This window comes from Phyllostomus discolor, chromosome 12, assembly GCF_004126475.2.
Source record: "Phyllostomus discolor isolate MPI-MPIP mPhyDis1 chromosome 12, mPhyDis1.pri.v3, whole genome shotgun sequence".
Classification (NCBI taxonomy): Eukaryota; Metazoa; Chordata; class Mammalia; order Chiroptera; family Phyllostomidae; genus Phyllostomus; species Phyllostomus discolor.
This window is the reverse complement of record NC_040914.2, coordinates 16,315,016-16,330,730: the sequence shown is the minus strand read 5'-3', so window position 1 is coordinate 16,330,730 and position 15,715 is coordinate 16,315,016. Positions and strand designations below refer to the sequence as shown.

Below are 15,715 nucleotides of genomic sequence, written 5' to 3'. Positions count from 1 at the left end.
TCACACAACAGTCAGCTATAGCACTCCTCAGAAACACACACACACACACACACACCCAGGGCCCCCTGGAATAATGTCGCATATTACGTCATCCCCAGAAACAATGGCACAGCGACACAATGACAGGACATGCAAACACACCGGAAGCCCCACAGCCACCTACACACGTCATCGTCAGCCTGAGACTCGTGGCCACGCACTCACGGAACTGGCTGGATACAGCACAAACACACTTCCTCCAGACCCCTCACGAAAGAGGTCCAGCCAAGCCAGGGATATGGTACAAAAATAGTTTATTACAAAAGAAATCTAACAAAAATGCCTAATAATTTACATTGTTGTTAAGTGCCTGGCTATAGCCCATCTCTCCCTCATCATGGGCGGAGGGCAGAGGGGAGAGCGGCTGTTCCCTGGTTTCACCAGCTCTGGAAGGGGAGAAGGAAATACACATTTGGGTGGAATTCTGGACAGGAGTTGGGTGCCTGAGAATGATGAGGGAAAGAGCCCTGGGGTGGGGCCGGACGGGGAGTATCTGTGTTCAGAAGAGGGGGTAAATACATGTGCCTCTGTGCAAATCCTGGTTCCGAACACTGGGGGTGGGGGGGGCAGAGTGCGATCTTCACAGTTTCCAGGAGGGGTGACTCCACAGGGCAGGGAGGTCCCTCCTCATGAGTCCAAGATCTGCCCCCCCATCCCTCTCAGCTGCCTCCTGGAGCTGAGGAGGGGGGCACTGGCCGGCCAGGAGCTTGGAGGACCCCGGCAAAGGGCAGGAAGGCAGGTGGAGATGAGGAAGGAAGGAAAAAACTTGGGGGAGCCATGGGAAATCCAGTGGGGTCCTTGGGGGGAGACTGGGAGGGCGAGGAGGATGGTGATGCAGAGAGAAGACCTGTGGAAAGAAGAGAGAGCAGGGTGAGGGCCGTGACAGGGTAGATCCAGAGAGAAGGGGGCAGTGGGCCCCAACTCCTGGATGGTTCTGAGGGAGGAGAGAGCAGAGGGGCTGGGGGTTGGGAGCCGGTTTCTCACCATTGGAGCTGAGGCGGCTGCTGCTTTCAGGGGAGGTGGTGGCGCTCCGGTCGGGGGAGGGTTCTGGCTGTGATGCAGGCGCAGGCCGCGTGGCCTTACCCCTCAGGATGTCGATGACCTGTAGGCAATGGGGGATCACCACCAGGCCACTCCCTCCTCCATCTCGGCTCTTATGTGGCTTGTCCGCGAGCGCCGCCTCTTTCTCAGTACGTGAAGGTGGGCACGTCGCTTGCTTTCTTTGTGCCTCAGTCTCACCTCCCTGCTGGACCCCATACCCACGCACTCACCCGCTCCCCTCCACGCACTGGCACAGACGCACACGCATGTGGTTGCTCCCTTGCGCCCGCGCGCGCACACACACACACACCTATGGACTCGCGCTCTGGAAGAGCCTTACCCCCAGCACCCCACCCCCACCAGCAGGCACACTTACCCGGCGGCTGCGCGCCACCATGAGTGGTGTGTCGTTGTGACAGTTCTTGAGGCTGCTGTCCGCGCCGCTGCGGACCAGCGTGCGCACCAGCGGGAGGAGCCCGCGGCCCGACGCCGAGTGCAGCGCCGAGCTGCCGGAATACATCTGAGCGTTCACGTTGGCGCCGTGCTGCGGGGTTGGAGGGGCACGTCAGGACCACCGCGGCTGGCTGGGACCGGGGCCGGGGGTGGGGTGATGGGGGCGGGGCCTCGGGAGGGGCGGGGTGATAGAGAAGGGTGGAAGCTAGAACCCGAGGCGGGGCAGCGCGGGCTTGGGCGGGCAGCGACGAATCAACTAGAGCTGGTCTCCGCGGTCCGGCGGAGTCGGAGAAGGGAAGGGTTCAGGGTCGAGTCTGGGCGGAAGGACAGCGTGGGGACAGGGTCAAAGCCGGAAGGCAGGGTCAGCAAGGCTCTCGCTGGACAGGGCCTGGGCAGTTGGGGGGCGGAAGAGCGACAGAAGAGGGCCTAGGATAGTAAGGTCGCAGCCTAGAGGGGAAAGTCTTAGGGTTGCCATAGTGAAGCCTAGAAGGAAGGGCGAAAGCTGGAAGGACGGGGGCGATGGTGAGTTGATGCCCCAGGAAATGGTGGGCGAGAGGCCGAGGGCAGGGCCTACCCACCTGGAGCAGCAGCTGCACCATGTTCAGGCTGTTGTTTTCCACGGCGTGGATGAGTGGGGAGCGCCCGCTCTTAATGTCCTGCGGCAGGGGGGGAAGGTCCTTGAGTCTCTCCAAGCTATGACCAAACAGCTGACCGTCTGCATCCTGACGCTGGGCCCAGCGTCTCGGTTGCGTTGGAGATCTCGAGCCGCACGCAGCCTTGCAGCGGCTCTCCCACGCCAGCCCCGCCCCCGCGGGGCCCCGCCCCTCTTGGCCCCACACGCGCCCGCGCTCTCTCGCTCACCACTGCATCGATGTCTGCACCGCGCTCCAGCAGGAGCAGCACTGCTTCACGGCATTCGGTGTTTACGGCCACGTGCAGGGCAGTGAGCCCTTAAGGAGACGGAGACTCAGTCAACTATGGGCCTGGGACTTTGCAGCCCGAGAAGGACGCCAGGTCCTGCCAGACAACCCCACTCTGCGTGCGAGTCGGTACTCACCGTCATAATTGCGGGCCTCCAGGTCCACCGTGCCCGGGGCCGCGCTGTCCAGCAGGGCCCGCAGGCAGGTCGGGCTGCGGTGCTCACACGCCAGGTGGGCTGCCGTCTGGCCGTGGCGGTCCAGTGCCATGGGGCTGGCACCAGCCGTCACCAGTAGGCGGACCACAGATGGCAAAGTGGTGATCACAGCCAGGTGTAGCGGTGTCTGGGGAACAGACACTGTGTGTGAGGGACCATGTCCTGCCCTGTGGCCCGGCCCAGTCCTGCCTCCCTCTGAATTTCCCAGTCCTGATCCCCAGCTCCAGTCTTACTCAGGAGCCAGGAATCTGGAGCACCTCCTCCCTCAGACTCAAGAGCCCTTCTTCTCTAGCAGTCTGAGTCCCCAGGCCCCCCGCCTCACCTGCCGGAGGTTGTTGTAGATATCCAGCTCCCGGCCCCCGTGCCGGAAGAGGCTGACAAGCTGATGGACTGCTGGCAGATGGCCCTGCACCACCGCAATGTGGAGTGGCCTGGGGGTGAAGGTCACAGACATCAGGGGCTGGTCAGCTCCCACCCCCACGCTCCTAACAGTGCAACCTCAACACGTGTGGGATACCTGGGAAGTACCTCCAGATTCGAGTCACTTCTCCCACCCCCACTCCCTCCATCCTGATTCAGCCACCATCATCTTCCTCCTGGACCGTCTCCTGTACTCAATGGCTTCCCTGCATCCACTGTGGCCCTACTGTGTGTCTCCCAGCATAGCAGCCAGAGGGACCCTGTGCGACCCCAAGTCAGGTCACGCCCCCCCCCTTCTGCTCAGAGCCAGGTCCTCGAATAACCCACAGGCCCTGTGTGATCTTGCCTCCTCCCTCTTCAATCCTTAAATATTTTATTTCTTTATTTTTAGAGAGAGGGGGAAGGGAGGGAGAAAGAGAGGGAGAATAACATCAATGTGTAGTTGCCTTTCACACGCCCCCCACTGGGGACCCAGCCCACAACCCAGGCATGTGCTCTGACTGGGAATCAAACCGGCAGCCCTTTGGTTTGCAGACCCGCACTCAATCTACTAAGCCACACCAGCCAGGGCCCTCTTCAATCCTTTTGACCTCATCTTCATGTACTCCCCTCCAACCATGGGCCTCCCAGGGCCTTTGTACTGGCTGTTCCCTCTGCCTGGAACACTCTTCCACCAGATACCCACGGGCCCTCTGCTAAAACGGTATGGCAATAGCATGCTCCTCCTCCCTCACATCCTGCTTCATTTTTCTCCACACCATCGCCTAACATTATACAGTTGACTTGTTTCCTGTCTGAATCTCCCTGCTAGAAGGTCAGCTCCACTGGGGCAGAGCGTTTCGTCTGCTCTGGTCACTGCTCAGTGCCTGGGACGCGCATGGTGCCAAGCAGGTGCTCTCCCAACATGTGCCGCTGGATCAGTGAATCCACCTCGGTGATCCCTGGCCATTCCTGAAGCCCATGACCACGTCCCCCCCACCCCCAGCCGTTTTGGGCCATCGTTTTCTTATCTGTGAAATGAGTGGGGATAAACTAGATGCCACTGAGGTCTCCATCAGTCGTCACTCTCCATCACATTCTGCTGCCAGAGTATCTGCTCATCCACGGAGGAGGTTTTGCTCACAAGGGAGGCAGGACAAACTGGGATGCAGTCACTGTTCTGGAGTTTGGGCTGTGCCACCCAGATCCCCCCTTCTTCCCCAGCTTCTGGGAAGGTTGTCAGCTCTCAGCATTCTCTGGGAATGACCCTTGGCTGAAAAGCACTATTTGCCCAGGTCATGAGGGGAGCAGCCACCATCTAGGGGCTTAGTGTCCAGCATAGAGGGCCCAGCCTTCTGGCTGAGCTGCAAAGGCCACCTCAGCTGCAACGGGCCCTGTGGGAAGGCCTGGGTCCCATGAGACTACATGGCCGCTGGACTTCTCCCTCGGCCCAGCGAGTACACTTCCTGCCAGCTTCCCAGGGCCCCCCACCTGGAACAGCCGTTTCAAGCGAAGGGCAATCTGGGACGACTGTGCGTGGGCCGAGGCTTATTTGCTTAGGGCCCCGGGACATTAGCACTGAGGGCCCAAGGTTGAGTGCAACTACACAGCCCACGACAACCTTTCCTCCAAGCCCATGTACTAGATCAACTGCTTTCTCATCCACCACTGCGTGCTTAGGGACCACGGCCTGGCGGCTGTGGAATGGGCATCCTGGACCCGCCATTTTAAACCAGCTCCCTTGGTGCTGGGCTTGGATGGTGAAATTCTGCGGCCCGGAGGGCTTTAGGGGGAGGGGCTGCTAAGGAGATCAGGGTTGCAAACGGGGCTGCCAGTCCTCCCTAGCTGTTTGCCTAGGGCAAAGTCACGTGGCCCTTCTGAGCCTCGGTTGTCTCTTCCGCGAAGTATAGTCCCTCTCCCAGGAGGATACTATGCAGGTGAAAAGCTGAACCTGGATCCTGATGCTTGCAAGTCCAATTAAAAAAAAAAAAAAAAGTTGGACGAGGAGCCGGACCTGGACCCCTGAAAAAGGGTCCCTTCCCTATCTCATCTCTCAGGACGCCGCCTGGGTCCCTCCACGGACGAGCGGGGTTAAGTGAGGGCAGAGGGAGCGAATGATTTCAGAGAAACCGTCCAGGCCTGAGTTCCCATAAACGCGCGGGCCGCAGGGGGTGGGGCGGGGCTGGAGGAAGTGGGGACGGGAGGGGCGGCCCTGCCCTCGGACTTCCAGTAACAGGTCTGCGGGGCGGGGCTCCGCTTCCTGCTCCCGGGGGAGGGAAGCCTGTCCCGCCGGGGATCTACCCGGCCACCCCCGGCACCCCGGCTTCCATCCTCCAAGGGCGTGGAGGAAGGGGAGCTCAACTCAAAGAGACCTCACTTTTCTGGGGAGGAAAAACCCCAAGGTTTCCAGCCTGGGGGCCCCCTGGAACTCCACCCTTCGGGGTTCAGACTCCAAGTGGCTCCTTGTCCCTTATATCCCAGCATCCACCTCCAGCGTCTCTTGGGACCCTACCTCTTGGCTGATACGGACTTTCCAGTCACTATCACTTCTAGATTCCCAAGCTGTCCTGCACCCTGTTCCATACCCCTCAGAGATCAAGGGGTGCAGTGCCCCCTCCCTGGAATCAGTACTCGCCTTCCCCCCTCTTGAAGACCCAGATTTCCGGCTTGCCCCTGCCCAACCTCTTGGGGGTCCAGACACCCTGAGATTTTTGCTCCCTTCAGTCCCTAGAAGTCTAGCCTCCCAAGCAGGCTTTGTAGCTTTGGGGGCCCAGACTCAGCGCGTCCTCCTCCCCCGCCCCCAGGCTCCGCCAGCTGCCCATTCCGGTAAAGCCTCAGCCCCAGCGGAAGGGGTTAAGGTTAGAGGGAGAGCCAGGAGGGGGAGGCTGCGAGTGAGTGACGGGTGCTGACGTGGGGGAGGCAGAGCAGCTGGGCTGCGGTTAGGTTCTGCGGGAAGGGATTTCCCCGGACGAGCAGCTGAGGCAGAAGTGTTTGCTTTGGGGGATAGGGGGGGAAGAGGCGGGAGATGGAGAGTGCGTGGGAGGGCGGGTGGGGCACGGGGGTAGGTTCTCCTGCACCCTGCTTTCACAGGTTACAAACAACTTACCCCTGGGGGCAGATAGATACACATGAAACGTTCCACCGGGGACCCCAGAGGTAGCCAGCGGGGGAGGAAACTAGCTTCGTCCAGCCCTTCCTTTACCTCGGACACTTTCTCTGGCTTGGGTGCACACCGCGGCCCACAACCAGCAGGGGAGCTCTGTCCCAACTAAGCCACCCCCGTGTGCTGACCACCTACTGTGCGCCAGGCCTCGTTCCACGCACTTCATAGCTGCCCTGAACCCTCGCTGTGATAGACGCTGTTCGGAGCTGCGGGTTTCCCGATGGGGAAACTGAGGCTCAGGGGTGTGTGAAGTCCCCTTTACCACCAGCAGGGAAGCAGGAGTGGAGTCGCTCCCACCACCCAATCCCTTCCCTGCAGAGAGAGGCCAGTTCAATGTATCCCTCCCTGTCGTTCGCCATCCCCAAACCAATTCCCCCAGGCAGACGCGCTTTAGAGAAATCATCTCATTTCCACCTCGGAGACCCCTGCTCACTTATGGTTTCCGGTTGTTGTTGTTTTTTTACAGAGGGAAACTGAGGCAGAGAGGGGTGAGAAAGTGGCCAGCTGAGATTCAGACTGAGATAGGTAGAATTATAAGCATGATGGCCACGTATGTTGGGTGGTTACTGTGTGCTAGGCCTCGGGCTAAGCCCTCCCATGTGGGATTTCTCAAGAATATGTTCTTCAAACTTCAGGTGATAAAACCATGGGATTTGTCAAAACAATTTAAGGGATTGTCAAATTAATTTAGTGAGTTATGGCCACAAAACAATGAAATACTCTAGAATAGAGAATAGTAAAGTAGGTCCCACGTAGGGAGGGCAAGTATATTTTGTTTGGTGTGATTTTTATTTCAGGTTTACATGTGTGTGTTTGTGCTGGGTTTAATATAAAATAATAACCATCATAACATTAATAGCTATTGAGCACTCACAATTTATCAGGCTCAGTACTAGGAGCTTAACACGCATAATTCATATAATAAATCAATGAAATGTCTTTCTCATTTTTGGAGCATGATAAAAAACCTGAAGCCCCTTGCTCCAAAAAACAGGACTGGGAGGCCAGTGCTCTCAGGGCGCCCAGTTTCAGAAGGGGAAATTGAGGCTCGGAGAGGGAATGGGCTTTGCTCAAAGACACACAGCCAGTGGTGGAGCCCACCAGAAAGGCCAAGCTGAGTGCCCCTGTGCCGTGGTGGGGGAGGTCGGTGGAGGGCTGACCTGGTCTCCCCATTCCCACCCGCACCCTCCACTCATGGGGGGCTGTTACTTACGTGTCTCCGTCCTCATCCGCACGGGTGGCCATGGCGATGTCGGCTGACAAGGGGTGCTCCATCGAGTACACCATGGGGTAGTGGGGCGGAGGCAGACTCAGCAGAGGGAAGGGGGAGCCCATGGTCGGGGTGGGGTACAAGGGCAGTAAAGGTCCTGGGCAGAGGAAGGACATGGGTGAAGCCAAGCCCACAGGCCCTCAACTCCGTCCCCACTTCCAGGCTGTCCTTCCTACAGTATCAGCTGCCCTTTGGCCTGGGACAAACCGCCTTCCCACGTCCCACCTCTGGGCTCCCACAACTCCTGCCCCCCCAGGCCCGGTCACTCTCATTTTCACTCATCTTTTCAAGTTTCGGACCCCTTTCTCCTGCTAGGCAAAGAGTCCCTTAAGGACTGAACCCCATCGTCAGCCAGCAGAGGGACCTCGGGGTCTGTTTGCTGAGTGAATGTGTGGCTGAGGGAGCTGAAGTCAGGGATGAAGTATAGGGTGTTAGGTGGGTGGCTAGAGCACTTGGGAGGGGGGTCAGCAGGTGAGGGGGGTGGTGCTGGAAGCCTGTTCAGATCACCTGGTCAAAGGGGGGACCCTGGCAGCAGAAAATCGGTGTCTACCCAGCACACAGACGGGGAGAGCTGAGGCCTGGGTTCTCACCCGGGGAACGGGAAAGGGCGGGCTGTGGCAGGGCCCCTGCCCACTCAGCTCCAGGCTGGACCCCGCTGAGGCGGAAGGTGCTGAAACCGGGAAAGGTCTGGAGGCCCTGGGCAGGGCCCTGTCCCTTTGGGGGCCACTTGGGGATGGTGAGGTGGGCATAGCTGTGGCCAGGGATGGCCCCTCCTTGACATCAGGGATACAGACAGATGGGAAGAAGGGTGTTTGGCCTTATCTGTCGCCCCCTGATTCTTGAGGACCCCCATTCCTTACTGCCCCCAAGTTTCCTGGTCCCAGTATCTCCAATACCAGGCCTTGGTGGCCCTGCAGACTTCTGTCTGAAGACCCCGGAATCTTTTATCCTGGCCCTAACTTTTTCTTCTTTTTTAAGACTTTATTTATTTATTTTTAGACAGAGGGGAAGAGAGAAAGGGACAGACACATCAATGCGTGGTTGCCTCTTGTGCGTCAACCCAGGCATGTGCCCTGGCTGGGAATCGAACCAACCACCTTTTGGTTCATAGGCCGGCAATCCAACCGCTGAGCCACACGAGCCAGGGCCTGGCCCTAACTTCTTGAGTCCCAGATTTCCCCAGTCCCATCCCCTATTATTAGAAGCCTCAGTCCCCAAGCCCTCCAATACCACCAACTGGTCTTGTGACCCCGGATGAATCCCGGATCCCTGCTAAACACACACAACTGGGTGCCCAGAGGCCTGGACCCCTCTGCTGCTGGCCCATCAGGACCTCAGGATCTGGGTCCGTTTCCTTGGACTCCTGTGGTGCTAGACATGGGGGTGCTCAAAACTCTGATTTTGTTCTCCTAATTCCCAGAGCCCCCTGATGTCTTGGTTCCTGAAATTTTGACATCTGGGATCCCTAATATCCTTAGAACCCAGGCTCTATTCCTTTGACTCCCGAGGCACTGGTGCCTCACAAGCCTAGTGATCTGGCTTCTGTAGAAGCGTTTGTCATTCTGTGTTCCTGAGACTTCAGGCTCTGCCTCCTTAATTCTCTGACACCTCAAATCTGTACTGACAGGCACTGTCCCCTGGGTCCCCGTGTGGGTGGCATTCAGACTCTAGGCTCTGTCCCTCAGGGACCCCTGACACCCAGCTTCCTAGGACCCCCATATCTCTGCCCTGAGGGGCTGCTCCCTGATGTGCCCACATCTGTATCCCAGGGACTCAGGGCCTGCCCCCTGACCTTCCCAGGAGTCCCCTATGTGGGTTTTGGGACTTTGGCTTCTGTCCTTCTGTCCCCCCTGCTCCCCCCAGCTCCCTACAATTGTCTCTGAGCTCTGCACCCTGGCTCCGGTGACCCTGTGCCCTGTCTGGTCCCCAACCCGACCTTGACCAGAGAGAGACACTCACCCTGGTAGTAGAGGGCCTCTGGCCGGGCCAGGCCGTGGGGGGGCGCGGGGACCGCCGGCGTGTTGGAACCGCCAAGTAGGGGATCCGGGGTGACAAAGGGGCCCGTAGTGCAGCGGGGGACCGCAGGTTCTGGGGAGGGCGCGCGCAGCGGGCGCTTGCGGAGCGGCAGCGGGACGCCGGGGAGTCTGGCGGCCTTGGGCCGCGTGCGCAGGTCCACGGGCCCCTCGTCCATGGCCCCCGTGGGGCATCGGGGCATGGGGCCGCCTGGGACGGCGGCCGGGAGGGCGGCCGGAGCGCAGTTCGGCTCGGCAGCACCGAGGGAGGTTGAGCCAGGCGCCGGGACTTCCCCTCTGCCGCTGGCTGAACTGAAGGGACTTTTGTCGGTCGGGGCGGTGCCGGCCGCCCGCCTCCACGCCCCCGGCCCCCCCGGGGCCACCCATCCGCTCCAGGGGTTTCCTGGACTCAATGCCGCTCCCGTAGCCCCGAGGATCAGCCCGCCGTGCGCCCCGCCCGAGCCGCGCCCCGCGCCCGCCCCTCTTGGCTCCGCGGTGCCCAGGGTGACTGCGCCTCGACTGGGAGTGCGGTGGGGGTGGGAAAGAGGCGGGGTCGGGCTGGGGGGTCCCCCCCCCCCAGCGACTGCAGGCCTCTCTCAGCCTCTGTCTCTGTGTTTTTGTCTTTCTGGTTGTATGTCTCTGTCTCTGCCTCTCTGCGGCTCTGCCGTCTGGATCGGTGTCTCCGAGTTTCTCGCTCTCTGTCTAATCTCTGTCCCTGCCTCTATCTGTCCTCACTGTCTCTTTTCATCTGTCACCATCGTTTTGGCTGTCCAGTGCTGTCTGCTTCTCAGTCTCTCCCCAAGGGAAACAATTTCACGACTCCCTGGGGTCGCTAGGGTGCGGGTTCGAGTCCCGACTCCCACTTCCTCGCCAGGTGACCTTGACCACGCACTTCCCCTCTCTGAGCCGTTTCCTCCTTTGTGGGAGCGAAAAGACGCACCCAGGGCCCGGGCTGTCCCGGCAGGCGCCAAGCACCATCCCTCCGCCCGCCCCGCCCCGCCTGCCCCGAGTGCCTCAGCAGCCGCGGGTCTGAACTTCTCAGGGGGTGGGTAGAATGCGGTGGAGGTTGCAGAGAAACGCTGAATGTGCCTCTCCCCGCCAGGTCCCTGCGCCCAGACCTTGCGCCCAGCCGGTGCCCCCAGGAGCTGGGAATCCTGAAAATGCACAGAGAAAAAGACGTGGCGACAGAGGCACAGAGACCGTGAGAGACCAAGGAAAAGAGGCACAGAGAGATAGACGCAGACCAGCCTCGGAGCGACCAAAGTCCAGGGCACGGGGATGGGGGTGGGGAATCTGGCTTCCCCTTCCCCCCGAGGCCCCCTCTCGGGCCGGGCGGGGTTGGTGGGTGAGGAACAGGCCGGGCGGGTTGGGGGACGTGACTCAGAGGCAGGCTGGGGCTGGGGGGAGGGGCGGAGGCCGGCCTCTGCCCGTCCCCGCCCCCGCCGCCTTTCTCCCCACCCCAGGGCGGGGCCCCAGCGGAGCGGGGCTTTCCCGGATTTCCCTGGGGGCGGGGCCGGCGCTGGGGTTGAGTCCGGGTCACTGAGCTGCAGGAGGCGGAGGGGGAGGTTTTAGGGACTCAGGAGGACAGGAGAATGGGGGCTGCACCCCAGGCGGCGCGCAGCTTCTCTCTGTGCGTCTCCCCCACCTGTCTGCAGCTCTGTCCCTACGCCCCTGGCTGTCTGCGGCCTGCCGTCTCTCTTTTTGTCTCTCGGTATCTGTGTCTGTCTCTCAGGCAGTGTCTCTCCGGGACCCCGAAATTGGGTGTGGGGTCCCGGTCCCCAGGAAATGACTTTGCCCGGGACTCGGGCTCCACCCCAAAGGATCGTTGACCCTTTGTGAGGAGCAGTTGTGGACAGAGAGAGGCCTGACCTCTTCCCTAGTCTCCTCTTTCTCTCTCTGGATCTCCTCAACTCCCTGTAATGGGGGAACATTTCCGGGCAAGAACCGAGTTCAAATTTCCCCTCCACCCCTTGCTTCCTCAGACAAGTCCTCTTGAGACGCAGTTTGTTCTTCTGGCAACTGTGGCTGATGCCGACTCCTGCCTCGTGGTGCTGTGGGGGCCACAACAAGAGGAGAGCTTGGAAGTCCCTGTCCACCTAGCCTTCATCTCTGGGGACTTTCAAACACAGGAGGGGGGTGGGATGGAGAACATGACCCCCCAGTACAGAAAAGGGCAGCTGAGCCCCAGGGGGGCAGGGCTCATCAGGGTGGTGACCCTAGAAGCAGGATTGGAAGGACACCCAAGGTCCTCCCACTCCCCACTTGCTGGCATCCCCTGTGGCAGGTGGAGACACGGCTCCTCTGGCCCAGACAGGACTGGGGAGGAGGGTGGCTGCGTTTGGCCCAGAGCTGGGCTTAGAAGGGCTAAGGGAGAGGGTGCTCACTGGTGGTTCCCAGTCTGAGGATGGATGAGGGATAAAAAGAGTCGGGGAGGAGGTTCTGAAGGAGGAAGGCAGGTTGGAGAGGGGAGGAAATAGTCTGAGGGAGGGGGCACAGTCTGAGAAAGCCTGAGGAGGACCGAGTGAGGGCTTGTACTCTGAGGGAGGAGGAGGAGAGAGCTGGGGGCAAAAGAAGGATCTGAAGGGAGGGACTTGGAGAGGGTCTGAGGGTGGAGGTGAATTCTGAGGGCACTGGTCTGAGGGTTTGACGGTGGAGGCACTGTCTGTGGGGGGCGGAGCAGTTGGACGTGGGCCTCCTTGGGGGTGGAGGGAAGGGAGGGGGCATGGGGAACCAGCGGGGACTCAGGGGAGGGAAGCAAAGGGAGGCCTGGAGTCAGCCCCGCCCTGCAGCTGCCTCTAATTTCCCAGAATCTTTAGCTGCCCAGGAAAGTCCCAGCTCCCACAGCCACCTCCCTGAGTGTCGGGAATGGAGGATGCGGAACCTGGACGGTTCCCCCCTCCTTTTCCCCCTGACACCCTGCACCCCAGGCGGGGAGGACTAGGGTCTCCCCTCTCTGGGCCTTGACCTGTGGAGGCCCCCTGCTGGCAGGGGCAGCCCCTGGATGAGTCCCAGAAACTTCCCAGAGAAGGCCTGGAAGTCCTGCGTGGGGTCTAACCACTTTCCCTTCTTCGGGCTGCCTTTTGTAAACCCATTCAGATCTCCTCCTCTCTCTGACTGCTTCCTCCCGCTCCGATTTTCCCCCAAGCCCCCTGGGGAAGGAAGGGCCGACATTGTACTTATTCAAGGTCCCGAGAGAGAAACGAAGTTCCAGCTAGAAGGCTGTGGGCTTGGGGCAGCTTTCTTGCTCTTGGGGCCTCAGTTTCCTTTTTTAAGAAGAGAGGATAGGGCTGTCCTGCTTTGCTTCCAGCTGAGGCCTGGATGCAAGTCCTGTCTGCTGCTTCCCTTAGCCGACTGACTTAACCTATAGAGCCTCAGCTGTCTGTAAAACACCCTGGTACACAAAACAGATTCAATCAAGAAAAGAACACTTCCATTCTACAGGGCCCGATGGATCGAAAGTGCTCCATGCAACGTCGCTGCTCTTGCCATGGTTCCTCGTGTAGCCATATCGTCAATGAACCCGTTTTCAACAGCAGGACCCATTTCATGGAGGAAATCAGGATTTAGCATGTTGGGCTTAGAGACATGGGGTTGAGTCTTGGTTCTGCCCTGTATTCGCTGTGTGACCTTGGATAGGTGGCTTTCCCTCTCTGTGCCTTTGTTATGACTTTATAGTTGGGGTGATAATAGCTCCTGCCTTGTAGGATTGTTGAGCAGATAAAGTGAGACCAGATGTGCAGAATGAATGAATGAATGAGTGAATGAATGAATGATACCCATTCTCATCTCCCTGTTGTTTGCTTGACCCATCAGGCCAGGCCTTCCTTGTCACCCTTTTCCATCCAGAGGTGAGACAAGATGGTTCCATTCACTCTGGGCCGAACTCCCAATAGGAAGTTTGTGAGGAAAATTCAACTAAAGTTCCCATGTTATGGAGGAAAAGGAAGCAGGCGCAAGGGGCGAGGTTACTGCCTGGGGTCATGTGGCAAAGGTCAAGATTTTAGGCCAGGTCTCTGACCCCAGCACCGGGGTTCCTACACCTGCTGACCTCTGAGGGATGGACATTAGTCCCGGAGCCACAGGCATCCCCTCCCAGCTCCATTCAAGACCCTCATTCCCTGGGGAGGAGTGGTTGCGGTGGGGAAACAGGCACAGAGAGGCCAAGTTCCAAGCCCAAGGGCACCTTGGGAGGCTAGCTCGGCCCACACCTCCAGGCCTGGGGTGGCTGGGGCAGGTAGATGGAGCGCTGGGGCAGGAGGGGACAGAGTGAGGCCTTGGGACTGCTCAGGGAGAGCAGGTAAATTTCACAGACAGGAAGACAGACACCTTGAGTGAGGCCAGATAGGGAGGGACCTGCCCAGGGTTACACAGCCCCCCAGCTGGGCTCTGGGCTGGAAGACCAGTCTGGGTCTGCAGGCAGGTCTGTTGCCTGAGTCTGCCCCTACCCCACCCCCTGGGGTGAGTGCAGGCCGGCTTCCTGGAGCACGGCTTGCACCTCTGGGTTCCTCCCCACCCTGGGGCCTTGGCGGCTGCTGGAACCCCTGGCACCAAGCAAGATCAGCCCACTTGGGGATGAGGCCAAGACTTAATCTTCCCCTTTCTCCGTCTTGCTGGGTCTGCACGCACCACGCTGAGTCAGAGAATTGCAACTTCCTGCTTTGGGACTGGACACCGTGTCTGCCTCCCCCACGCACTGCCTTGATCAGACAGGGCTGATGCTGAGGGACGGAGTGTCTCAGAAGGTCATGTGTAGGTCAGATGGGTCCCAGCAAGGTGGCAGTGGACAGTCAGGCAACGTGATGCTGGGCCTTAATGTCCTCGTGTGTAAATGATCCTTGCTGTGGAATTGTGTGGGTTCGAGTCCCAGCTCTGCCACTTTCCAGCTTTATGACCCCGGGCAAGTGACTTGCCCTCTCTGAGCCTCAGTTTCCTCTTCTGTAAAATGGGAGCAAAACCAGTGCCAGTGTCCTAGGGTGGTTGTGAGCAGCAGATGAGTTAACACCCACTGGCACAGGCTGCCCCGGAGTAAGTTCTCTCAGTAAATGAAAGATATAATTTCTTCCATTATTAATCTATTATTAATTGAGAGATGACAGTGAGTGCCGCTGTGACACACTGCTCGGATCCCTTCAAGAACAGACTTGCGGCCCAGCTGCCAGGCACGGGAATGCCCGACAGCCTCCTGCATCCCCCGTCTTGCCTCTTACAAGGTCCGCCTCAGCTCTCCAGTCCCGGACACGGTCCCCTGGGCAGCGTCGGCCGCTGGCTGAGCCAGGCTGGGCAGGGGCTCTGGCAGCTTCTGCCCACTACGGGATTCCTCTAGCGGGCTGGGCCATCTCTGCTCTGGGGGCTCCCCCTTGAGCTGGCATCGTGGCCTGGATGTTCCCGGCCTGATCCCCCTCACCCCTTCCCTTTCTCAGGTGTTGCTTCCAGGAGGACCCAACCCGCCACAGTGCACTGGAGTCCGACACACCTGAGTGTGAGTATCGGCTCTGCCTGGGTGGCTTTGGAGCTGCTTCTGATCTCTCAGGGCCTCGGTTTCCCCCTCTGAGCTGTGAGAATAATAGCACGATGGCTGAGAGGCTCCAGTGAATCGGCAGTAAAGCTGCTGGCGTAGAAGCCTGGGCACGGATGTGCTGATATGCCATGCTCCTCTGTCTGTAAGGAGGGAGATGAGCCTGGGTCTGTCTCCCTTCCCCTCTGCCCATCTGCACCTGTGGGTTGCCCTCGAGGGCTTTGCTCCCCTAGCCTGGCCAGTGAGGTGGGGATGGACCCCTCCTTCCCCAGGTGGGGCACTGGTGAGGCCAGGCCTGGCCCACTGGCACGGCAGCCCAGTGGGGCACCGTGACGTCTACGGTGGACGCAGAGGGAGGTGCGAAGGAAGGTGCAGGGCAGGCATGTCCGACCGACCCTGTGAGGCCCCGACCTTGGGCTGAGAAGTAAAGGGAAGTCCCAGGGCTGGGAAACTGCAGTGTCCTCTGCCAGGAGTTCCCCGATTCTAGGATACCCCGCGGAGGTGAGGCAGGGGCAGCCCCTGCCCGCTCTCTCAGTCAGCAAGGGAGGAGGGAGAATGCGAGACTGAACGCTGCCTCCCCCATCAGACCAGAGCTTCCTGAGGGTGGGAGGAACGCCTCCGCCATCAGACTGGCCGGTTGTCGAGGTGAGGACTCGTCTCCATCGGTGCAGGAGGCCCTTGCAGGTTT

At 59.7% G+C, this 15,715-nt stretch overlaps 1 protein-coding gene across 1 annotated transcript; it reads right to left on the bottom strand.

The window, feature by feature from the left end:
- Positions 1-276: 276 nt before the first annotated feature.
- Positions 277-9,960, bottom strand: BCL3 (BCL3 transcription coactivator). Its single transcript, XM_028530024.2, has 9 exons — positions 9,460-9,960; positions 7,444-7,597; positions 2,991-3,099; positions 2,591-2,795; positions 2,395-2,483; positions 2,112-2,189; positions 1,457-1,624; positions 1,024-1,141; positions 277-886 (listed from the first exon to the last, which is right to left on the bottom strand). Exons 1-9 carry the CDS (start codon positions 9,713-9,715, stop codon positions 699-701), a joined length of 1,365 nt encoding a protein of 454 aa, XP_028385825.1. The 5' UTR covers positions 9,716-9,960; the 3' UTR covers positions 277-698.
- Between the last annotated feature and the right edge of the window lie 5,755 nt (positions 9,961-15,715).